Consider the following 25,558-nt stretch of genomic DNA (forward strand, 5'->3'; position numbering starts at 1 on the left):
GGGGGGGTAGGGGGGGGAGGTGGAAGTGTCCCTACTTCTTAAGAAGGAGCTGGTGAAATGGATGAGATGATTTCCCAGGGAAAAGGGTGGGATTGGAGAATCTCACACGAGCTGGCACCCCCACATTTATCAGCCCCTTCCCCAGGCCTTTGTCCTATGCCTGGGTCCCTGACCTCAGAGACCTTGCCTGATGGGGTGGGGGACCCGGAGGGGTGGAAGAAAACAAACTGAAGAAATGAATGTGAGTAACAAAAAGCCATGAGCAGTGGGAAGGCCCTTCCAGTGGCCAGTGCAGCCCCTCAGGAGGGGACATCTGAGCCTGCCCGGAGGGGCCATTGCCTTCAGCCTTCTCTGGTGTGTGTGTGCAGGTTTTATTTTTAAATAGGAAGTCAACTTTCTGGGTATTTTTTCTTGCTCCTCCCACCCAACTTCCTCTTATTATTATTTGCATTCTGGGAAGGAACTTGAAATTAATTTTAATAGTTGTGGAAGCCAGACATAATTGGGACGGTGAATTTTCAGAGGACGTGAGAAGAGCTCTCATAGCCTCATTCTAAGGCCCTAAAAGTCTGGAACTTTCCTTCCTTCGGGGTGGCCCAAGCCCCGTGTCAACAGATCATGAGGAAGGCTGCTCAGGGAGCAGGGGCAGGGGCTCTGGCACCTTTTGGGCCCTGTCTGAGTGATCATGCTTTTTTGTTAATTGATTTTTAGGATAGGATTTTCATTAACTACAATCACCCATTCTAATTGTACAGTTTGATGAGTTTAGAGGAACCGCCCCCTCCTCCCCCACCATAATCACTATCACAATCATGATACAACTATCGGAGCCCAGAAGTTCTGCTTGCTCTCTTGCATCTGTCCGGCCCCAGCCCCAGGCGTTGCTCACTTTCACTGTGTATTAGTTTTGCCCCTGTCTGGGGTTTTCAAAAGGTGAGCTGGCGAGTCTGTCACATCATGAGGTTTGTCTCTGGGCCAGCTGACTTCTCAAGGGGGGGTCGGCAGGAGCTTTTTTTGTTTGGCGCAAGTTGAAAAACTGCATTTTGAAGATTCCTCTTTTCCCTGTGGCGGAGGGCAGAGATGGGCCTCTGAGCCATGACATCTTGCTTCTCTTTTCTAAAACGGCCCAAAGTCTAAGACTGAACAGAAGCAGGTTGAAATACTGTCATTGACTCTGAGCGCCCTGGAGGGGGTGCTGGCTGCCCAGGCCCACTGTGGCAGGTGGGGACAGTGTGCTCTTTCATTGTGGAATAAGTTTTCTCCCACAATGGAGGGCATCGCCTGGGGTTGGATTACCTTATGGAAAATAGTTCCATTTAGAGGTCTTTCCCTGCAGTATGCTTATCATTCAAAATTGCAAAAAGAAAATAGACTAGCTAACCTACATCTAAGCATCTTGTTTAGGGGAGTCAGACATTAACCAGCTTCTTGAATGCTGTCTTGTCCATGCCTCTGGATTTAACTGGCATCTAAGGAGGTTGGGCCCGGCGTTTTCTCTTCGCTGTGGGGTCTGAGCCTTTGAGAAAGAGTCCTGAGCTCTCACAGGATGGCCTTTTGGGGAATTCTAAACTTTGTCCACTGGCAAGTCTGTTTCTGCACATCCAGTTGGTCCTTCCCCATGGAGTCAGCACCCTGAGTTGTCCTGGGTCACTTCAGGGGTTCTGTGGCTACCATGGGAACACACAGGGCTGCTTTCAGCCAGCATTCCAGAAGACTGCAGAAGTATGGGATGAATGGAGGCCTGGCAGAGGGCATGGTCCCCCTCGAGGGTCTCCGGCCTGGGGGTGCACTATCCCTGCATTTCATGCCAGCACAAAGGCAGGCCTCCATTTACAATTTACGCAGGTGTGCACCTCTGCCCTCCTGGTCCCCAGACCCTGCTGCTCTGAGGGTGAGGCAGATGCTCACTTTATTCCTCTCTCTCTTCTAGGTCCCCCTCCAGGCTCCATTTGATTTAATGGGCTTTTGAGGTTTCAAATGTGCCAGGCACTGGGCCAGCTGCCATGGCATGAATGTACCATACATGGGTTGTGGGTGGTACGGCGGGGAGAGGGCACAGGTCAGGGGCTGTAGCAGGCTCCAGGGAGACAGGAGCTGGCTCTGCACAAGAACAGTGTTAGACTTAAGACCTGCAGAGTGCAGGTCCTGAGCTGCCTGGGACCACGCGGTCCCAGCCCACCTGGGAGGCCCCTTGGAGATTTGTAGTGCGAGGCATGTGAGTGGCTCAGCGGTCTGCAGGAGGGCGGGTCGCACTGTGCAAAGCCAGGGTTCTGCAAGTGGGAACTCCTGTTGTTTACAGTCCTTACCGTCCTCTTGCAAAACTAGCAGTCAGCAGATCTTAGTACATAAAATGCTGATGTACGGGATTTGGCCCTTGTGGTGTTAGAAGCCAGGAGAAGGGCTATGTGAGGCCTTCAGCTAATATTTATAGGCTTGTGATTTTGTAGAGATGAAGAGGAGGGCGGGGGCCAGGGTGTGTGGACCCAGAGCCTCATGCATTCATGGAGTTAGTTCCCAAGGCCCATCCCTATTGGATGAAAACTATCAGAGATGTAGTAACATTGTATCAAAGATACAGCAACACTGTATTGGAGGTCTGGTAACACTGTATTGAAGACATAGTAATATTGTATCAGAGATGAGATGTAGTAACACTATGAGATGTGATATTGCGTTGAAGATGCAGTAACATTGTATCAGAGATATAATGACACTATCAGAGATGTAGTAACATTGTATCAGAGATGTACAAATACTGTATCAGAGAAGCATTTACACTGTATCTGAGATGTGCTAACATTGTATCAGAGATGTAGTGATACTATATTGGAGATGTGGTAACATTCTGCTACTAAAGACCATAGCTGTCAGTGGCACAGAGAAGTCAAAGCACACCTTTGCCACTTGAGCTTTTTTCTGTTACTTTGAAGTAGAGAAGGTGGTCCCTGTAGAGACCTTTGCTTGGACTTGGTGAAATATTGCACATTCTCTGTAATGTGTGTCTCCCGGGGAGTGAGACATATATGCTGCAACCAAGGGAGAGCCGCTTCGACTAGCTTCTCTGGGCAGCAGGCCCCATACCTGTCAGGTGGGCTGTCCCAGTCGTTTGTAGTAGAAAAGGCTGTGCCAACCCCCATTCTCGGTCAGGGGAGGAAACTCTCTCATGACATCCTGCCAGCACAGACTATTGGTATTTTAGGTGGAAAACACTTAACCAGTTTGATAAGTTAAAAACGGTATCTTTCTATTTTAATTAGCTTTTAAAAATTACTAATGATATTAAAGTTTGTTTCATATTTATTTTGTCCCCCGGGTGCTCTGGGTTGGCTGGTGGGGCGCTGGCATGGGGCGCCCTGTGAATGTGTGGTGTCTCCCCAGGTTTGGGCGGCATTTCGAGTCCCCGCTCCTCTGGCAGAGCATCGTCATGATCCTCGCCATGTTGGTGATGCTGAAGCTCTGCACCGAAGTCCGCGTGGCCAACGAGCTGAACGTCAAACGCCGTCTTTTTGCAGGTTGGTGACAGCAACGTGGGGGTGAGGCCACTAAGTCTGCCAGCACCGTGTGCCTCGTGTCTGTGAATGCAGCGAGAGCTGCTCCAGTCTACATAGTCTGAGCAGCTCGCTTCCTGGGAGGACGGCTGTCTGTGACAGACGGCAGTGTCCTCAGTACGCCAGCCAACCTCAAACGTGGTACAACGTGAGGCAATCTGAGCCAGTCGTGCTGCCACTGGAGTTTGGGCCAGTTACTGACTGATCTCAGCGTTAGGGCTCTTCACCTGATCTCACTACACGCGGGTTCTGGATCAGGACAGGAGGCCCGTTGCTCTGGTCCCCTCTCCGGCTTAATCCAGTCTGAGAAAGACACTGCCTGAGGGGGCAGCTCGATCTGACTGTGTGCGGTGGACAGAAACCCATTGCCCGTTGGCCCAGTTAATGGTACTTTGTCACATGCCTGGTTAAAAATACTCCTGAAGCCATGCTGTGTGCCCCCAGCTGTGTGCCCGCCTGCCTGGAGTGGGCAGGACAGACCACACGCTCAGCCTGTGCATGCCTTGAGATTTGGTGGCTCACGAAATAGAAAATGCTTCTCGCTGGTTTTGCCCTCTCCTTTGGAAAGCTCCCTCCAAGCTGAGGCTCTGGGTTTGACAGGTCAGGGGCGGGCGTCTAGCATGCAGGCGGATTTTCTTCTAATGACTAAATCCCAGACAGCTCTCATCTGGATTTTGTCTGCGGTGTCAGGTGTTGCTGAGAGAGCGTTTTCTGCTCAGTGTGTTCAGCTGCGGGACTCCGGTGGACTGGCGGTCTTGCCCTGTGTTTTCGTTCCTGACGGTTATCTCCTTCCCTCTGCGTAGCTTCTGTTTTTTGAGTGAGAGGAATGTCTGCTAATTTCTGTCTTTGGAGAATGTAGGTCAGCCTCCAGCTCTGATGCGGAACCTGGATCAATCAGTGTCACTTAAACTGTGAAGTGACCACCCTGCTCCTGGCGAGTTTTGTTCTTTGTTCCTGTTGCGGCCGTCTCTCGCCTGCCTGTGGATCTGTTCCTGTCCCCCTGTCCTGACTGGGGACACCACAGGGGCGCTGGTACTAGTGTTGCTGGTCTTACCTAGGAAGCAGGACCCTTATTGAAGGGAGGTGCCGGCCCTTGTGTTTTCCTGGGGTGAGGGCTTTCTGCTCCGGCTGCCACCCTGTCTGTGCCCTGTGCCCCTTTGAACCTCACATTGACTTTCGCACAGGCGCTCCCGGCCGACTGCAGAAGGGCATTCACCCTTGGCCGGGAGAGGACGCTTAGGCCACAGCTCTGAAACAGGAGACCAGGTTTTGTGACCTTGTTTGAGGTGGGGCGTGGGCTCTGATGATGTTGGCTGCCAACACAGCAGGCGTTGCCAGGCCATGCAGCATCTGACAGTTTAACATATTTGTGATCTCGTTGAAATGCAGGCGTGCCTCCCCTCGCTCGGGGCTTCCTGGCACATCTTCAGGGTGGTGCAGATGGGGACGATGTCAGTGGGGTCCGTGAGCAGGATGTGGGGCCTCGGGAGCCTCTCAGGAGGGTACCGGATAAAGAGCGTGGGATGGTGGATGTCTGATCATTTTTTCTCGACTTGCAGTGCTCTGTGAATTCTTCCAGAAGGCGTGTTTCTGTTCTGTTAAGTTCACTTGACTTAAAATAGTGAATCTCCAGTAATAGGTCTGGAGTCTGAAGTTTAACAAGTGACCTTCCTGTTGTGAGCACATTAGCAGCCCCCCCATGTCCACGCCTGGGGACCTGTGATGTGTCACCTCCTGTGGCAAAGGAGCTTTGCAGATGTGATGAAGGTTGGAACCTTGAGGGAGTGGCCCGATGTTGTCACAGGCCTCTCAGAGTGGAAGAGGAAAGGAGACAGCTGGTCAGAGACACGGAGGTCTCCACTGTGTTGCTGGCTTTGAAGGTAGGTGGGGCCTGCTCCTGACACTGGATGGCCATCAGCTTACAGCCAGCAAGGACGTGGGAACCTCAGTCCTCCAGCCGCAAGGAACCATTCTGCCAACAAGTTGAATGAGAAGGAACCTGCAGTTTGGGCAGAGCTTGGCAGGGAAGCCCTGACAGCCAGCCATTCACGGGTCCCTCTCTTCCCCTCTCTCTCCTCCTCTCTCTCACTCACTCACCCACTCCTTGCACATCTGTCTGGGTTGGTGCTGGCTGTCAGTGGGGACATCAGTGGACCTCTGCTGGGACATCCACACGTGGTCTCCTCTTGTGGCCTGGCGTCCTCACAACACGACCCAAGCTTCAAGGGCGCATCAGAGAGAACTGGGTGGACGCTGCGTCTTTTTAAAGATCTAGTCTGGGAATCATACAGCTTCACTTCTGCAGACAGCAGTGGCCACAGGCCCATCCACAGTCAGGAGGACATGGGTGCCGCCTCTTCGTGGGGCGCAGTGAGGTTCTGAGGGGAAGGTGGGCCTGGCCTGGAGTGTGTTCAGCCCAGACCCGTGGAACGACATCATTGGTCATTGCTGAGGACATTTCTGATGTCTCTCCTCCAGGCTGGCCCACACAGAGCTGCTTTTCTAACACACAGGTCCGATCAGGTTGCTTTCCAGCCAGGAAGCCTGAGGGCACAGGAGGAGTCCGGCAGGGCTGTGTGTGCCCCTTCCGCCCCGAGCCCTGTCCACTCACCAGCCTACTGCCTGTGCCACTGTGCTTGTCCTGCGCCCACACTGTCCTGTGCTGCCACACCCTGACGTTCTTCACACCGAGTGGCACGGTCTGGCCCGGAGGGAAGGGGTGCGGTGTGTTGGCATTGAGCTTCAAGCAGCTGAGCCGAGCCCTCCCCTGCACCCCCTCCCCCAGGCTGTTCCTCTCTCCCCGTTTTGGGACCTTGATCTTTAGAGGAGGTGCCAATGAATGGTGATATTGGTCTAAGTTAGAGAAATAGAAGCAGAACACTGAGAAATCCTCCTGACTCTGGCGAGGCAGAGCCCTGAAGACCAGGGTGGTGCTGAAGACGGAGGCAGGAGAGGGGACACCAGTGTGTGTGGGGCCGCTGCTCACGAAACCCTCGCACTGCCGCCCCCAGTCCTGGTAACTGGTCTGGTGTTTGCTGTTCGCTGTCCACTGCAAATTTCCATTTTTAGGTAGAGTCTCCATTGCTCGGGGCATGACACAACCTTTGATCCCACCTCTGCTGTCTGATCACAGTGACTCATTGAGTCTCACTCTTCTGGTAACCATCTGCCACTAGGGACCCCCCCTGCGGACGCTCTGGCCGTGAAGTCCAGGGTCTTGGGCTGCTGTCCCAGAGCGGGCACAGTAGGGAGGTCTCAGGTGGGGGTGGCCTCAGAGTTGAATCATGGCCGCTAAGTCAGGTGATCCTGGGCTGGGTCTCCTTCGTGCGACGTGGCATCGTCTCCGTGCTTTCCATGTGCTGTGTTTTCCAGCTCTCCTCTCACTGTGCATTTCGTGCATTTCGTGGCCGCCTCAAGCAGCCCCTGCAGGGTTTTGACCCTGGGACTGGATCGCAGCTGAAGCTTGCACACAGATGGGTTTCCGGGGCAAAGCAGAAACAGTCCACTGTATCTCTTTCTGTCAGTTCTGTGGACGTGTGGTGGGCTTTATGCCACCTCTGACCTTAGAAGTTAAATGAAAATGTGGTGACTTCTCACTTTTGGCCCCAAATTTCCTCCCCTTACTCTAAATACTTATTTTGGAAGGGGGTAGGTTTGGTGCAAAATAGTTCAAAAGTGGATTTCCTAATGCACAGAAACCAAAATCTTGTGGTCTTTCTGTTTCAGTTTTTTTTTTAAAAAAAGAAATGCAAAAAGGGCTGGGAGACCCCGCTGCTTCTCAGTGTTAAAACCCATCTGTTTTGTCTTTTCTTCCATTCTGTTTCTGTCTCTTTTTAAATGTAGCTGCAGATAAGGATGAAGAAATCAAAGTCGCCCCCAGGCGGTCATATCTGGGTATGTACCACACTGCATGCGGGCAGCCACTGGGACATCGGTTCCGTTTCATTGCAGCTGTGTCTCTCTGTGTCATCACTTTCATCTGTGCTTGCATCTTGACATGCACGTGACTCATTTTACCAAGTGTGGCCGCCACTCTGGCAAACTAACCCACCAGAGCCTGCCGTTGTCCTGCAGGAGGAGTCCCTGTGTCTGAGAGAGAGGGAGGGAAAAAGGACGAAGAAAATGGTCAGAGTACAAGCTTTGGAGTGCTCTTGTTAAACTTATCCTGAAGTATTCTTTTTGATGCTGTGGTAAATGGAATTGTTTTCTTACTTTCATTTTGGACTGTTCATTGCTACTTTGTGGAAATCACATTGATTTTCACATATTGATCTTGTATCCTGCAGCTCTGATGAACTCATTTATTAGTTCTGATAGCTTTTCAGTGGATGCTTGAGGATTTTCGATGTACAAGATGATGTCATCTGCAAACAGACATTTATTTCTTTCCTTTCCAATCTGGAAGCCTTTTCTTTTTCTTGCCTAACTCCCCTGCCTGGAAGTGCTGGGAGTGGATATGCTTGTCTCGTTCCTGGTCTTAGGAACAAGACATTTAATCTTTCACCGCTGAGCGGGGTGGGTTTCACATAGATGCTCTGTAGCCTGAGCTTGTTGAGTGTTTTCATCATGAAAGGATGTTGACGTTTGTCAAATGCTTTCCTGTGTCAGTGGAGATGACCCTGTGGTTTTTGTGCTTTAGTCTATTATTATACTGTCTCCCATTGATTGATTTTTGTATGTTGTGCCAAGCTGGCAATCTTGGGATAAACCCCCTCGGATCACGATGTATGACCCTTTTCAGAAACTGCTAGATTCCATGTCGTATCAGACTAGCACTGGTCTTCCTTATAAAACAAGTTGGGAGTGGGACGTGTTCCCTCCTCTGCTATGTTTTTGAAGACTTTGTAAAGGATTGGTATCAACTATTAATTAAAAATAAATTGAGATAGATGTGATATACAACATTGTGTAGATGTAAGGTTTACATGTTAATTTGATACATTTACATGTTGCAATATTTGCCATTGTAGCAATAATTAATACCTCTCACATTACATAATTGTTTCTTTTTAGTGTTTGGAATAATTGATTTTAGTCTCTTAGCAAGTTTGATGACTATAACCCAATATTGTTGTCTCTGGTTGCTGTGTAGTACAGTGCAGCTCTAGGGCCTGTTTACCACCCATGCAAGTTTATCAGTTCCTTAAATGTTTGGTGGGACGTTTTTATTTTTTTAAGATTTTATTGGGGAATCGGGGGGATGGAACAGCGTTGGGGAATCGGGGAAGAGGCACAGAGAAGTTGCTGTCCTTTCGTTCTTCAGTCTAGTTGTGGAGGACGTCGCTTCACTGGCCCATGTTGGTATTATCATTGCACTCTTCCCGGGTGAGGCTGTCGCTTGCCGGCCATTGGACGGCCGCTCACAGCAGCTCATGGCAGCTGCCTACCAGCCCCACTGCAGCCTACGCCGTTGCTGGCGACTCACAGCAGCTCAGCTTCAGATCGAGGTGTTGTTCACCATCTTAGCTGTAGAGGGCGCAGCGTCACTGGCCCATGTGGGATCCGAACCGGGGCCCTGCTGTTCAGCACTCACGCTCTCAAGCCAACTCTTAACCAACGAACCACTTGGCCGGCCCTGGTGGGAAGTTTTTAAATTACTAATTCAATCTCTTGTTATAAGTCTGCCCAGGTTTTCAATTTCTTCCTGAGTTGGTATTCATAGTTTCTTTTTTGGAATTTGTCCATTTAATCTGTTTCCTCATTTGTTGAATTACAGTTGTTCTTAGTATTCCCTTATAATACTTTTTATTCCCATAGGTTGGTAGTGATGGTCCCTCTTTCATTGTTGATTTTAGTAATTTGAGTCTCCTCTCCTTTTTCTTTTGGTCATTCTAGCTAAAGGCTTGCAAATTTTATTGATTTTCTTTCAAAGAACCAACTTTTTTTTTAATGATTTTTTTTTTTAATTAAAAAAAATTTTTTTTAATTGGGAACAGCCATGGTCATTGGCTGCACATTGCTTTCATGCTACAATGGCATAGTTGACTCTTTTAGGGAGGGCACAGCTCACAGTGGCCCATGTAGGGATCGAACCGGCAACCTTGGTGTTATGAGCACCACGCTCTAACCAGCTGAGCTAACCAGTCACCCTTCAAAGAACCAACTTTTGGTGTTGACTTTTCTCTCTGACTTCACGCTTAATGATTCCCAGACACGCTAGTCTCTCCTTCCTGAAAGCAGGGACGTGCACCACTGGCGACATCCTGGCCAGAGTAGGGGACACATCCTGGCGTGACCCCAGCATGTGTCACCCGCTTCTCCTAAGTGGGAAAGGATCCCGTCAGAATCGCCTTGCATTTCCCGTCTGCAGGAGCCGCTCTCTGACACACGCGCGCGCCAAGGGTCAAGCCCAGGCTGGTTGTCCTGGGTTCCTGGGCTGCTTTCCTGTCCCAGCGCCTCCAGCCCCCAGCTCCCGCCTCCGCTTGTGATCAGTCCATTTCTAGGAGACATTTGAAAATATATACAGCGCCGTCCTCCTCAGATTTTTACTGCATTCCCGTGTGTAATGTCAGCAGCAAGTACACAGGGCTGCCTGCCTCATTCAGTGAATAAACGTACTTATTCTGACCCTGAGTCTGGTTGGCCTTCAGGTGGGTCCCCGTGTCCTGTCACCACGGGATGGTCCAGGCGCCTGGTGCAGCCGCCGCTGGCCGTGGGAGGAGGCGTGACTGCAGATTGGAGGGAGGATGGTGACCTTGACGGAGCCTGGGGGCCGCCGCGCCATGTGGGAGAGTGTGTGGAGGGCGGGGCCAGCGCCAGTCCCCGGGCCTCACTGGGTTTGGTTCTTCGGAACTGGGCCCAGTGAGACCAGCAGTTGGTGAGCTCTCATCCCAGAGAAAGGTAACCTCGCCGATGGAGCTATGTCCAGGGGAGCCCAGCCACAGGTGGGAGACAGACAGGTGTGGCCCCAGGTGACGTTGCGCACTCAGCACGCGTCAGGCTCTGTTGTGTCTCACGTGAAATTGCCGATGTAATTCTCGCGTCGGCCTTGCGGAGGGGACTGTGATCTCCCCTGCTTTACGGACGAGGAAGCTGGGGCACAGAGAGGTTGGGTCACTAGGCAGATGGCCACACAGCAGTAAGCGGCAGGCGGGGGCCCCAGAACCTTTGTTAATGCCAGGCCTATGTCTCACCTGGCCCGCTGGGGTGGGCTCTCACTGCAGGCACAGGGGTGACCCCTCCTGGGCCTGGATGTCAACTCCCCTGCTGTTCTGCCAGCTGCGCCCCTTCCCCACTTCCTTGGGGACCCAAGGGGCAGCCATGCCTCCTATCCCCCATGTCAGCCCCTGGCTCCTCGCTGAGCCCACGTCACTGTGCACTGTGCTTGCCATGGACCCTGGGGTGGTGGTCTTTTCAGGAACCCCCTGGGAATTCTCAGCTGCCCCTGGAAGGGGACTGGAGCTTGAGGCCCACAGGCAGTGTCTGTGAGAGACCCGGTCGGCTGGGTGGCCTGAGCCCTCTGTGTTCTCGGTGCCTCCTGGGTCTTCTGAGGATGGGGCCATCCCCAGGGTGGTCTCGCCCCTGAAGGTGGGGCTCGTGGAGGCCCCGTGGCTGTCCGTGTGGTCGCCTCAGGGTCCACACCACACCGCTGTCCCCAGTGGGTTTTGGTTGCCAGCGTGGCCACTGTGAGCTGCCACTGGGGGGAGCCAGCAGTCCTCTGATGGGTGCGGGGTTGGCAGGGAGCCCGGGCGGGTGGGGGCGGAGGGTGGTTCTCTTGCTGCTTTGGGAGCGGGACAACCACACGGGGGTGCTGGCAAGCTCGCTGGTCAGAGGGTTTCCTGAAAATTGCGGGAGCCAGAGCCCAGCGGTTACATAACTGTGTGTGGTCAGTGGGGTCTCGGTTGGAGTTTAATAAGGATGCATGGCCGGAAATGACCCACCAGGCCAGGACCTGCTGCTGCTGGACATGGCTTTCTTCTGTCCCCGCTGAGGGGTGGCTGGGGCTCTGTCACTCTTGCCTGCCTGGGGTGACGCTGAGCTGAGAGACGCTGGTCCTCGGTTCACCAGCACTTATATCCAGTTGCTTGCTGTTTTAAACCCCCCCTCCCCCCCCGCCGGCCATGGTGACAGTGGCAGAGCTGGGCTCGCACAGCACAGCATCGCCAGCGCCCTCCCAGCATCGGTGAGGTCGGCCACTGCGTGCCCGGTGTCCCTCAGAGCAGAGGTGTGGGGCGGGGCTGCGAGGATGGGGTGCTCCCGTGGTCCAGCTGTTCTGAGTAAGGCTATGAACACAGGTGTGCAGATGTCTGTTTGACACTTTGCCTTCGACTCTTTGGGGTGTATGCCCGGAGGTGGGGTGGCTGCATTGTAAGGAAGTCCTGTGTTTGATTTTTTGAGGAGCCTCCACACTGATTTCCACAGCGGCTGCACCCGTTTGCAATCCCACCAACAGCGCTCAAGGTTCCAGCTTCTCTGCATCCTCTCCAACATTTATCTCTTGTCTTCGTGATGACAGTCACTCTGAGAGGTGGGAGGTGACATCTCATTGTGGATTTGTGTTTTCCTGATGATTGGTGATGTTGAGTGTCTTTTTATGCACCTGTTGGCTGTTTGTACATCTTCTTTGAAAAAATGTCTATTTAAGTCCTTGGCCTGTTTTTAAATTGGATTTTTTTCTTGCTGTTGAGCTGTATGAGTTCTGTGTATATTTTGGACATTAGCCCCCCTGAGAGAGCTTCTCTCTCTGTAGGCTGCCTCTCGTTTTGCTGACTTTCTTTGGCAGAAGCTTTTTGGTTTGATGTTGTCCCACTTGTTTATCTTTGCTTTCGGTGCTTGTGCTTTTGGTGACAAATTTAAAAAAATCGTTGCCAAGACCCATGTCAAGGAACTTTTCCCCTAGAAACACAGTTGTTCAAAATTTTGATGAAGTCCAATTTATCTATTTTTTTCTTTTGTTGTCTGTGCTTTTGCTGTCACATCTAAGAAAGTAGTGGCAAATCCAGCGTCTGAACCTCCCTGTATTTTTTTTCGAAGAGTTTTATAATCTCTTCCATTTAGGTCTTTGATCTACGTTGAGATAATTTGTGTATATGGTCATATAAGGGTCCAACCTCAGTCTTTTCCTAGCAACTTTTTAATAAGGGTTTTCTGTTAGTTGTTTGCCTCTTGACTTGCTCCTTGAGAACCTAAAATAGAGAGGCTTTCTACAGACAGACCTCAGACCCAGTTTCCTAATGTCCCAGACCCTCACCTGCTGTCCTCAGCTCTCCTGTCCACAGTCCACTCAGTCCTGGCTCGAGTTCCTCAACTCAGACCATACTCTCCACTCCACAGACACAGAGGCGGGGACGTCAGCCGGGTCTGAGATTCTTCCTCTTGCCCCTCGTGACCTCTGTCTGGAATCCGTCTGGTTTTGCCCCCAGTTCTGTGTCCCCGGCTCCCCCAGCACACTCGGGACGCCCCCCTGCTGCACCTGGGGCTTCTTTACCCTGCCATGCTCTGCTGTGACCTCAGACCCGCAGACCGCGCGTCCACCCCTTCTCCAGCCCCCTGCCTGCACTCTCCCTTTCTAGCTCAGAAGCCTGGCAGTGTTCTCACATGGGCGAGGGAGTGGAGCTGCTGGGGGGACCCAGATCTGGGGGCTGGGAGGACAGGGTGTGTGTGTGCGCAGGTTAGACACCCACCCCCCAGCACTTCCCAGCTCCCCGGATGCCAGTACTGATACCTCATACGCTTGCCCACACCTGTAACCCTTGCTGGGCCTTTTTCCTGATGGGGTGCCCTGGCTCCAGACCCTGCCAGCCTAAGGGCTGGGTCAGGGTCAAGTGCATCACACCCCTCCATTTCCCTGACCTTCCCCGAAGCTGCCTCTGTCCCCAGGAGCTGCCATGTTCATCTGCCAAAGCCTGTGCACTTCCTGTAATGTGCTGATTTCTGTGAGTGCCTATGAATTTGGTTTCTGCAGGACATCTGTGGACAAACGATGATATTCTGTCAACTAAGGGTATAGTGGTAGTAATTATATACTTTTACAGGGCCCTTACCATGCATGGGATTCTTTATAAGATTCATAAGATTCACTAATTTAGCCATTAAAACATTAACATTATTCCTCTTTTGCATCTAAAGAAATGGAGAAATTAACAATCTAAAGTTGTGGAGGGAGGTGTGGGGGTTCTGACCCAGGAAAGAGATTCCAGAGGTTCTGGTATGATCTTGCACGATGCTAATTATCAGTACTGTTTTAGGATGATGGAAGGGTTTAGCATCCTTTATGTTAATATCTGTATCCAGGTTCCCTCAAAAGTGCCTTGGCTGACAGCAGCTGGAGCCCCACAGCTCACAGCCGCCGTCCTCACACTGACCTTGACCTCCTTAACCAGTTCACATCTCTCTTCACACTGACCTTGACCTCTTCACTCAATGTCCCTGTCCTTACACTGACCTTGACCTCGAGACACAGTTCACATGTCACTCTTCACACTGACTTTGACCTGCACATCTAGTTCATGTCTGTCTCCCTCTTGCCCTAGACTTCGACCCTCATCACTTCTGGCACTGGAGCAGCTTTGCGGACTACGTGCAGTGTGTCCTGGCCTTCACGGGCATAGCAGGCTACATCACATACCTGTCCATCGATTCGTCCCTGTTTGTGGAGACCCTGGGCTTCCTGGCCGTGCTGACTGAGGCCATGCTGGGCGTGCCACAGCTGTACCGTAACCACCGCCACCAGTCCACCGAGGGCATGAGGTAGGCGGGCGCGTCGCTCCTGCCATGCCTGTTGGCACCGGTGTGCCCCCATGTGTTGGGTAAAAACCGTTGTACAAATCTGGCTGCTTTATGTCCCAGTTATGTTTGTAAAGCTGCCAGTTCCAGAGCAGGTCAGGTTTGACCACACGAGGCCTTTGGCAACCTGATGCACGAGCATCATCAGTGTAGGAGACACGGAGACCCCTCATGGAGCAGAACAGCGTCGGGTCGCTGTGCCTGGAGCCTGAGTGTCGGAGTGGGAGGGCGGTGCTGAGTGTGGGAGAGCCTGGGGCGCAGAGGTGTGCAGAGGCAGCCCGGTCTCGTTGTGGGGTGTCATGAGCTGGGCTGTCGGGATACATGCCCAGTACATCATGTTTTATTAAATTTACATCAAAGTATTTCATTTGCTTCTGAGCGATTGTAACTGGGATTGCATTTTTAATTTCATTTTCCATATGTTCATTGCTAGTATACAGAAATACATTAATATGTATGTTTACAAGTATCTAGTCACCTGGCTGAACACATTGGTTTTAGTTTTCTTGTAGATCCTGGGTTTTCTATGTGAACAATCATGTGTAAATAGGACAGTTTCATATCTTCCTTTCTGATGTGTATGCCTTTTACCTCCCTTTCTTGCCTTACTGCACTAAAGACCGTCCAGCACTATCTGAGTAAGAGCAGTGGCAGTGGACTAGCTGCTGGTTTCTCGTCGTCAGGAGAATGCATCCAGTGTTTCATTGTCAGGCATAATGCTAAGTGCAGAAAGTTCTCTATTCCTGTTTTTTTCTGAAAGTTTTTATATTAAAGGAGTGTTGGATTTTGTGAAATGCTTTTCCTGCATTGACTGATATGATTGTGTGATTTTTCTTCTTTAGCCAATGATAATTACATTGATGATTTTCAAATGTTGAACCAGTCTCGCTTCCCTGGAATAAAGCTCACTTAGCCATGGTGTGTATGTATGTATGTATGCTTGTATAAATAAATAAATATAAACAAATAGCTGAATTCTACTTGCTAATATTTTAAGGATTTTTGTGTCTGATTTATGAGGGATATTGGTCTGCAGTTTTTCTTTTTTTTTTTTAATCTTTGGCTTTGGTATTAAGGTAACACTAGCTTCATAAAATGAATTGACAAGCCTTCTATTTTCTGGAAGAGATGGTGCAGAATTGGTGTTAACGCTTTAAGCATTTACTATAATTCTGTGATGAAACCATTTGAAACTGGATATTTCTTTTTTGGGAGAGTTTAAATTATGGATTCAATTTCCTTAATAGTTACAGGGTTATTCAAATGATCTCTTTCATATTGGGTGAGCTGTGGTAGGTTGGGCTTTTTGAGGAACTGGTACATTTAATCTATGTTGCCAAATTTAAGTGTGTGGGGTTAGTTGTTCATGTTCTTGTTTTTTGATATTCGCAGGGTCTGTAGTGATATCTCCTGTTCCATTACTGGTAATTTATATATTCTCTCTTCTAGAAGTTTATCAATTTACTGATCTTTTCAAAGAATCAGCTCTTTGTTTTGTTGATTTTTCTGTCTTAAATTTCATTGATATTTGTTCTTATCTTAATTTAGATGATTAATATAACTTTCTTTTTCCTAATGTAAGCATTCAGTGCTATATCCTCCTAGTACTGCTTCAGTTGTGTCTCACACATTTTGATGTTTTATTTTCATAACTATGCATGTTTATTTCCTAAGACTTTCCCTTTGACCTACAGATTATTTAAAAGTGTGTTGTATTATTGTGTTTAGAGATATTCCCCCATGTATTTAGAGGTATTCTTTTTATCTTTCCATTACTTATTTCTAATTTGATTCCATTATGTTTAGAGTACTCACTCTGTATGGTTGCAATTCTCTTAAATTTGCTGGAATTTGTCGTATGGCTCAGAATATGGTCTGTCTTGGTATGTGTTCCATGGATACTTATAAAGAATATGTATTCTGCTATTGTTGAGTGGAATGTTTTCTAAATATGTATTAGATTCTTTGTGCTTATGATGTTGTTTCTGTTTTGCTGCTTTCTTGCCTAGTTTTTCTATCAATCGTTGAGAGAGGGTTGCTGAAGTCTCCAACTATAATTGTGGACTTGTCTATTTCTAGTTTTAGTTCTAATACTTTTTAGTTCACGTATTTGGTAGCTTTGCCAAGGGTGAATACACATTTAGAATTACTATGTCTTCTTGGTAGATTGGCCCTTTATCATTATATTAGTTCCTCTCTATCTCTAGTAATTTTCTTTGCTCTGAAATATGCTCTAATATTAATATAGCCATTGCTGCCTTGATTAATAGTATATCTGTTTTCATTCTTTTACTTTCAACCTGCCTATATCATTATATTGGAAGTGAGTTTCTTATAGATAGTGTAGAGTTGGATCATGTTTTTAAATTCACTTTACATCTTAGTCTTTTTTTTTTTTAAGATTTTTATTGGGGAATTGGGGGTATGGGAACAGCACTGGGGAATTAGGGAAGGGGAACAGACAAGTTGCTGTTGCTTTGTTCTTCAATCTAGTTGTGGAGGACGTTGCTTCACTGGCCCAAGTTGGCACCATCATTGCGCTCTTCCCTGGCGAGGCAGATCAGTCGCCGGCTTCTGGACGGCCGCTCACTGCGGCTGCTGGCCGCTCACGCTGGCTGCTGGCTACACACGGTAGCCCATGGCAACCCACTGCCACAGGGGCTGCAGCCTACGCCATCGCCGGCGACTCATTGCAGCCCAGCTCCAGGTTGAGCTGTTGTTCAGCATCTTAGCTGTGGAGGACAATGTCACTGGCCCTCATATGTGGGATCCGAACCAGGGCCCTCTGGCGTCCCAAGCCAGTTCTTAACCAACGCGCCACTTGGCTGGCCCTTCTACTCATATTTTGAACCACATTAGATAGTGTTATAATTTTTGCTTCAGTCAACATAATGCAGAAAACTGAAGAGAAACAAGAATGCCTATTGTACTTGCCCTTATTTTTGCTTATCTTGTTCTTCCTGCTCTCCCAAAATTCCTTCTTTTATTGTTTTCTTTCTCTTTTAGGGACATTTCTCCAGCCAATCTTGCAGGGTATATCAGTGGTGGCAGATTTTCTTACTTTTCCTTATCTGAGAATGTCTTGATATTTCTTTCATCTCTGAAGGATGTTTTTACTGGATGTAGGGCTCTGGGTTGATAGTTCTTTTAGCACTTGAAAAATGTGCCACTTCCTCTGGCCTCCATGGTCTCTGTTGAGAAATCCACTATCATTTTAATTTTTTTTTCTCCCTATAAGTAAGGTGTTATTCCTCTCTAGCCGCTTTTAAGATTTTTTTGTTTGTCTTTAGTTTTTAGAAGTTCAATTATGATGTGGGTTTTGGCATGGATTTCTCCTCTGTGGGATTCACTCAGCTTCTTGAATGTCTAGGGTTTTGTTCTTGCTAATTTGGGGGGAGTTTTCAGCCATTATTTGAGGACTGTTTTCAGCCCTGTCCTTCCCCACTCTGCTTCCAGGACTCTGGTGATATGAGTGTTAGATCATTTGTTATGATTAAACACATGTCCTCGAGGCACTGTCCCCCACCCGCCATATTCTCTCTGTTGTTCAGATCGCTGGTTTCCGTTGGCCGATCTTCCAGTTCGCTGGTTCTTTCTGCTGTCCCATTCAGTCTGCTCTGGAACGCGCTCATTCATTGACTTTTTCCTTTTGGTTATTGTATTTTTTCAATACAATAAAATTTCCATTTGGTTCTCCTTATATCTTCTGTTTTCTGGTGAAACTTTATGTTTCTTTGCTGAGACTTTCTATTTTTTTCATTTACTTCAAGCATATTTATAATTGCTCATTGAAGCCATTTTACAGTGGCTGCTTTAAAATCTTTTTTCCCCCCCTATCATCTCTGTCATCTCAGTTTTGGCATCTTCAGATTTTCTTTTTGAAATTATGTTTGAGACCTTCCTGGTTCTTGGTATAATGAATGATTTCAATCGAAACCTAGACATTCCCGTGTTACATGACTTCGGATCTTATGTAAACCTTCTGGTTTAGCTGGCTTTCTCTGACACTGCCCTGGCAGAGGGATTGGGGTGCCTGACGGGTGGAAGGCTAGTATTCCCACTCTGTTTTGCTATCATGAGTGATGGCAGGGCGACTGTATTTTCTGTGTCATTTGTCTGGAGAAGAGCTGTTATTGTCTAAAAGCTGCCTATTTTGCCAGGTGTCCCTTTCCTGGTCGCTTGGATAGAGAGAATGGCCCGTCCTTGCGGTTTTTTGGTCTCTGCCTGCCTGTTGGCATTTCTAGGTTGCTGGCTCCTTCGGCTCTGTATCTGGGATTCATGGGGCAAAGCAAAACAAAATTAAAAAATCAGGATTTTCCACAAGGGTTGGCCACTGTGTTGTTCCTTGGGTCCTGAGGTCCCTAGCTAGGGTGCCTTCTGTTCACCTTTGAGAATCTTGTGTATGATTATGTATAATGTCACGGACAGTTAAGTGTACTTTGTGGGAGGGAGATTGTATCTTCCAGGAAGCGTCTCCCCTGGTTATAACTAACCCTTTGTTTTTGTGCATGATGCGCTTATCTTTGGTGCAGAAAACATACATGCAGCTGTCTCTTAGGCTGGCCTTCTAATCTTCCTCTTATTAACTCTGACCACTATCTTCACAACCTCCAGAAGTGACCTTGCCCAGGTTCAGTGATGTTTGAATTTGGTGTCTCACCTGCTTGAATGAGGGCCTTGAAGGCAGGAACTATGTCCCATTCATTTCTCTCCCATCGTCTGATGAAGCGTTTAGAAATTACAGCAGTTCTGTAAATATTGAATGAACAAATGGAAGAATGAAATAGTTGACTCTGTAAATCACCTTTGGAGGATAGGAGAACACCTGGGGAGTTTAGAAATGTGGAAAATCTGCCAGTGTGGGCATCTGGCTGGTTGTCCTAATTCTTGGAGAATTTGCACTTGGCAGCAAAGGACCCAGAGGAGCCCCTCTGGGGGATGAGCTGTGGTAACTCACGCAGCAAAGGAGGCACTGGAGAGACATCCCGCAGAGCCGCTCTGTAGAAGTGAGTGTGGGCGTGGCGTCCATTCCCACCTGAGGTTCAGCTTTTGGTCTCTGAGCAGCATAGTGTGACAGATTTATGCGGAAGGCCCTGGCAATGGAATGTTTGACGTTGAAAAGAGGACTGCCAAAGTAACTGCACATCTGACTGAAATCTTGATTGTAGGGCATAAAGGATGTGTGTGGTCTTCAGCCCCCCCCCCATGGCTCCTCTTCCATGCACCCATCTACTGGGGGGGGGTGCTGGGGGCAAAGAAAGCGGAGAGGGGAGCTGTCCTCTGGGGAAGGTGGAGGTGGAGAGGGCAGTCCAGGCGCTCTGTGAGGAGGCTTGGCGTGTGTGGCGGGCAGCGCGGAGCTCACGCAAGGACCCAGGGCCCATAGTGTCATGTCGTGAGCAGACTTCCTCGCCCAGGGTGGGGAAGCCAGTCTCTGTCAGAGACTGAGTCACTAATTCCATCAGTTTCAGTGCAGGATCCTGTCAAGACCGTGATCATCTCATTAGGGAGACTAACTTAATAATAGGTCACTGTCACCACAGAGAACTGGCTCTGCGGGAAGAAGTAATTAGGTTAGGCGTTTGTTCACCGTTGCTGTCATGTTAGATGAGCCACAGGATGCCTGGAGCCCTCACACGAAGGGGCTCAGCCAGGGCTTGTGGGCGTGTCTGCAAGGCTGGGCCACAGGGCTCCCCTGCCCTCTGCATGTGGGGGGCCTGGGGGTGCCACCCTGCACTGTGGGTGATGAAGAGAGGTGGTGTCGGGGTTGCAGAGGTGGGGGGAAGGTGACATCGGGGTCGTGGAGGTAGGGGGTGGTGTCTGAGGTGGAGGGAGTGGTTTTCTAGGTCGAGGAGGGTCACAGGTTTCCCATCCATGGGGTGTCCCACTACCTGGAAACTGAGCGTGCCAGTGACTGTGGAAGATGACTCTGTCCTGTCTCTGTGTATGTTTAGAAGAAAACACCCTTTTTCTCAGGGGTGAGCACAGACTGAATACATATTTGGAGGGAGAGGAAATGCTGGTGAAGAGCCTGAGTACAGTTTTGTTTCCTACAAAAATGTATTCATCTTCAAAGAAGTCTGTGTAGGAGAAACTTTCAAGGAGTTTTCATGTAATAATGGATTAAATTTTAAACACATGCATAAACAAAAACAATCCTGTTTGTCTTCTTGGCAGGGACAGTGGTTTCTCCATTGTCCACTTGTTTCTCCTAGCTGAGGGCATGCACACCCCAGGGCCTTTGCACATGCTTCTGCCTGGAGCACTTGGCTGGGTCTAACCCTTGATATCACTCAGGTTTCTGCTCCATCCCACCTCTTCATCTAAAGCAGCACCTGCCACTAAGGTCATTCTGTCTCTGGTTGTCACTTTGTCTTCTGCACCAGCATGGGACCCCTTTCTCTTGCTCAGCGGTGGCCCCAGCTGCCAGAACAGCTTGGCAGTCAGAGGTCAGTAAATCCAACTCTATGGCCCTAAAAGTGAGAAGCTGAGTCCCTGTGCAGGTTGAAGAGTGAGTTTGAGGGAGTGTGCATGCTTCCTGGTAAATAATCTGCTGTTCAGAATTATGTATTTAAGATGTGTGCACACACACACAAGCACTTACACACATAAAATACAGGAGATGGATGGAAAGTAACAGGAGCATGAACAAGGACAGCATGAAGCTTTTCTCTTTTTTTCTGAGGACCAACTAGTACCAGTGACCGGCGCCCTGGGAGATGTGAATGCCTCCTTGGATCTGCTTTGGGACACTCAGCCTCCAGGCCACTCAGACAGATGACCACTAGGGGGCGTGAATGGGAAGGGCCTCGTGACCTCCTCCCTAAGTCCACTCGCTTCACTAGCCTCCTAGCAGAACTCCTCACCGGACTTGTTTAAAGGACGTGGGCACACCTACACACACTCTCGTGCACACACACACGTGCCCACACAAAATCATGCACACCCACACACCCACTTGTGCACACACACCCATTGGACATGTGCATGCATGTGTGCACGTACGCATGCTTTTATGGCCTTGGAGCAACTGCCAGAGATATTTTGAATGATTTCCTTTTAATAAAATATTAATCGTTCATTGCTTCTGAAACAGCCATAGAAAGTGATGGCACTTTTTAAAAAGATTTTATTGGGGAATTGGGGGAGGGGAACAGACAAGTTGCTGTCCTTTTGTTCTTCAGTCTAGTTGTGGAGGACGTCGCTTCACTGGCCATGTTGGTATTGTGATCATTGCACTCTTCCCGGGTGAGGCAGATCGGTCGCCGGCCACTGGATGGCTGCTCACGGCAGCTCTTGGCAGCTCACACCAGCTGCTGACCGCTCAAGCTGGCTGCCAGCTGCTCGTGGTAGCTTACAGGAGCCCACTGCAGCCTACGCCGTCGCTGGCGACTCAACGGCAGCCCAGCTCCAGGTCAAGCTGTTGTTCACCATCTTAACTGTAGAGGACGCAGCGTCACTGGCCCTCATGTGGGATCCGAACCAGGGCTCTGCTGCTCAGAGCTGGCGTCCCAAGCCAACTCCTAACCAGCGCGCCACTCGGCCAGCCCAGCAATGGTGCTTTTGAAGTCGCTTTACCACTTGATGCAGGAAGCTCTGAAGGCAGATTCTGGGGGCTGTTTGTGTCCCCTCCCTCCATATTTTGTGCACTTGAAGGCGCCCCAGCACCTAACTGTGGGAGAGCGCAGGTGGGGGGGACAGGTCAGAGGAGGCCTACCAGGTGGACACCAGTGTGGGGAGGGGACAGGGAGGCACCAGGAATGCTGGACGGTGCTGTTGCTCGGACACATGAGGACAGTGTCAGCGGATGCCCCCTCCAAGCCCTGGTTGTGACCTCGTGGTGTGTGAGGAGGTGAGAGGGAGGTCAGTGTGTGTGTGTGTGTGAGAGAGAGAGAGACGCATCACGGACATTGCGTGGCAGGGGACCTGAGGCACAGGCCATGCACTGTGGCCGAGCTGGGCAGAATTTGAATCCACCTCTCTGAGGCAGCAGCTCAGGGCTGCCCAGCCACCCTGCCTGGTCCCAGCCGGATGTGCCATGTTCGTGCTGATGGCCGTCCAGGGGCTGCCTCGCCTGCTCTCACTCTGGCCTGGCCCTTGGTCCCTAGAGCGGCAGCATGGAGTGCTGGCTCCTTGGGACATGGGCTGCGAGCGGGTCCCAGGGGCCACGTCTGCCTCGCGTGGCAGCCCCCAGGCGTCTTTCTCTCTGCCTCCTGGACACCTGACAGGCCAGGTAATTGTGTGAGTGGAGGGTGCTCCACATGACATGTGTGGTTACGTGCACATGTGTGTATGTGACCACGGTCTGGTCAGCAGCCCAGTGAAGAGGAGGGCTGGCATGACTAGAGTTCAACAAAAGCCCTGGAACTCTTTAAAATACCTTTATTGAGATCTAACGCACCATTCAATCACCCATTTGAAGTGTACATTCAGAGAGCTGTGCGACCGTCATGACTCTCTAGTTTGAGGACACTTCATCGCCCCACCGAGAAATCTGGTGCCATTCGCAGTCACGCCCCATCGCCCCCGGCCCCTGGCCACCACGGACCTGCTTTCTGTCTCTGGGTCTGTTTCGCACACTTCATAGAAACAGAATCACACAGTCCCTGGGCTTTTGTGTCTGCTTCCAGCGTAACTCCATTCATACACAACGTCTGCGTGCTCCCTTCCTTTCGAAGGCTGAGTAGTGTCCCATCGTACGGTGCAGTGCGTTTTCAGTAGCCCTTCTTCAACGACGAGCATTTCAGTTTCCACGTTTGGTGATTGTGAATAACGCCGCTGTGAACACTCGTGTGCGAGTTTCTGTGAGGACGTGTGGCTTCCTTTCTCTTGGACGACACCTAAGAGTGGAACTGCTGGGCCACGTGGTCACTTGATGTGTCACCACTTGAGGCACCGCCAGGCTGTCGTCCCCTGCGGCCGCACCGTCTCACGTCCCCACCAGCTGTGTATGGGGTCCTGGTCTCCACACCGTCACCAACACTGCCGATCATTCCAGCTGTCCTGACGCGTGTGAAGTGGGGCCTCACTGTGGTTTTGCGTTTTCATTTGCGTTTCCCTAGTGACTAATGATGTTGAGCATATTTTCATGTCATTATGGGACATCTGTACATCTTTTTCGGAGGAAGTTCTGTTCATATCCTTTGCCCATTTTAAAATTTGGTTGTTTGTCTTTTTATTGAGTTGTATTCTTTGGTTACTCTGGAGACTAGAACCTTTTCACATATGTGGTTTGCAAATATTTTTTCCCCTTCTGAGGGTTGTCTTTGCACTTTCTTGGTGTTTTCCTTTGCAGCACAAAAGGTTTTAGTTTTGATGGAGTCCAATGCCTTTTTTGAATCACCTACGCTTTTGATGTCATATTGAAGAACCAATGTCTAACCCGGGGTTACAAAGCCCTACTCCTTTGGGATGTGTGGAGTTTGAATTATGGGGGAGGTTTTGATGGGTGGGCAGGACAGCCCGGTCTGAGCAGGCTGTGAGGCGGCGGACGGCTGCTCGGGCAGCCTGCAGGGGTCGACGTGCCCGAGGCTCCTGCGGGTGCAGGACAGGCACGGGCGGCTGGCTCTGGTCTGGGCGGGGCTCTCTAGGCTGCCGGACAGGCCGCGGATGAGGCAAGAGGTATTTTAGGAATAGTGATCTGGCAGCCCAGTTAGGAGGCAAAATGCTGGAGCCAAGATGAGGTAATGGTAGCCGGGATTTAACTGGGGGGTGGGGGAGGTCAGGTGCAGGAGGTGGCAGCTGCAGCTGGGGACGGCCGGAGGGGGCCTAGGAAACGGAGTCCACCTCCCAGGCCAGCAGCCTGAGCTGGCAAAACGCAGCCTGGGGCCTGGGAGGTGACAGTCTCCCCTCCCCCCTAAACCGGCCCCATCTGCAGAGCTCTCTGTGCTCCGGGGGTGGGCTGTCCACACTGTTGGGCCCTGGTTGAATTTCCTTGTCTAAGGAGGGGGCTTCCTCTGGTGGGACTCCTACCACGAGGACGGGGCCCGACCCAGCCACTCGCAGTGGCCCAGTTTCAGACTAAGTGTCCACGCGGCATGTGGGACAGCGAAAGCAGGACCTCTGAGGCTTGCCCGCTCGTTGGTTCGTTCGCATCGCTGTTAAGGGTGAGGGTGACATAACACCCCGTGTCGAGGAAGAGCAGGAATTAATGCGTAGCTTGTCGAAAGTCCCAGGAAACGTGTGGAGTGAACGCCTGGGGTCTGGCAGACATCGGCAGGGCACCGCGGGGTCTTGGGGTGACCAGAGGGTGCCAACAAGGGAGTCTGTCATGCGTCTGGGGCATTCCTGCCTCATGTACCAGGGCGTTCCCTCTGATGAGCAGAGCCTCAGGGCTCTGGTGGGAAGAATTTCAGGAGTATCTGATTTGCTGTGTCCCTGCCGCCCCCTCGCCCCCTCCAGCCTTCGCGGCTGGTTTGGGGCCCAGGCCAGGCTGTCAGATTCCTGTCCCCGTGCGAAAGCTGACTGAGGGCCAAGGCCAGGTGAGGCGTCTGGGCAGCTAAAAATGTTCCTGTGCGTCAGGCAGAGCCCAGCTCCGGCAGTGACCTCACGTCTGCACTTGCCGGAGTGAAGTGTGCACCTGTGCGTTCAGAGCCCAGGGGGACACTGACCAGGCACCAGGCAGGCGGCCCCAGGACAGGCAGCAGGTGGTCCCGGGACCCAGCTTCAGCTTTGTGCTCCGGGCCCCCATCCCTTCCTGCCCCCGAGAAGCACCCGTTTTGTGCCCTTGGGTGAGTCCCTTCACCTTTCTGTGCCTTAGTTTCCTCCTCCAGGAGAGGGGTGCCGTGCAGTCCAGCTCATCTCGTTTCAGGATGGGGTCGGGTCCTGGCCACGCGTGGCACGTGGGGCCTTTCCGAACGCACACCTGTGTGAGGGTACCGGCGGCCGGCTGCCTTTCACCTGGGGCCCTTGGTTCTAGTCGAGCAAACCAGGTCCCGAGCCGCACCTGTCGGATCCGGCTCAGGTCACAGCACGTCCCGTCCGCAGCCCCTGGCTGTCCCCACTGTGGCTGCCTGGAGCACTGTCTGACCAGGACCGCGGCCGGTGGCTCTCAACGGAGCTGAGCCCAGCACCCGCTTTCCCACCTCCCCGCCGGCTTTCCCCACGTCGCTCCCAGGGGCTGGGGCTGGTTCCCCCGCCCTAGGCTGCCGAGGGCCTGCTCGTGTGCGACTGGACGTGTGAGTCCAACTTCGGGAAAGGACTTAAGGAGTCAGATGTCAGCTGCAGCCCTGAGAAGAAATACATGCAGCTGCGTCTTTGTGTTGACAGTTCCAGAAGGAATGTCCCAT

The 25,558-nt window shown here is 50.8% G+C and overlaps 1 protein-coding gene across 3 annotated transcripts in view; it reads left to right on the forward strand.

Annotated features, from left to right (window-relative positions):
• The window catches only part of SLC66A2 (solute carrier family 66 member 2), a 35,113-nt gene that overhangs the window by 7,583 nt on the left and 1,972 nt on the right, over window positions 1-25,558 (forward strand). The window contains exons 3-5 of one of the 3 annotated variants that reach the window (XM_019643376.1): window positions 3,379-3,512; window positions 7,392-7,442; window positions 14,021-14,237. In XM_019643376.1, the coding sequence (XP_019498921.1) occupies window positions 3,379-3,512; window positions 7,392-7,442; window positions 14,021-14,237 (402 nt within the window). The remainder of the gene's footprint in view (window positions 1-3,378; window positions 3,513-7,391; window positions 7,443-14,020; window positions 14,238-25,558) is intronic. The other 2 variants (XM_019643377.1, XM_019643378.1) reach the window with 2 other exon arrangements.

Source organism: Hipposideros armiger, unplaced genomic scaffold (assembly GCF_001890085.2).
Source record: "Hipposideros armiger isolate ML-2016 unplaced genomic scaffold, ASM189008v1 scaffold_77, whole genome shotgun sequence".
NCBI lineage: Eukaryota > Metazoa > Chordata > Mammalia > Chiroptera > Hipposideridae > Hipposideros > Hipposideros armiger.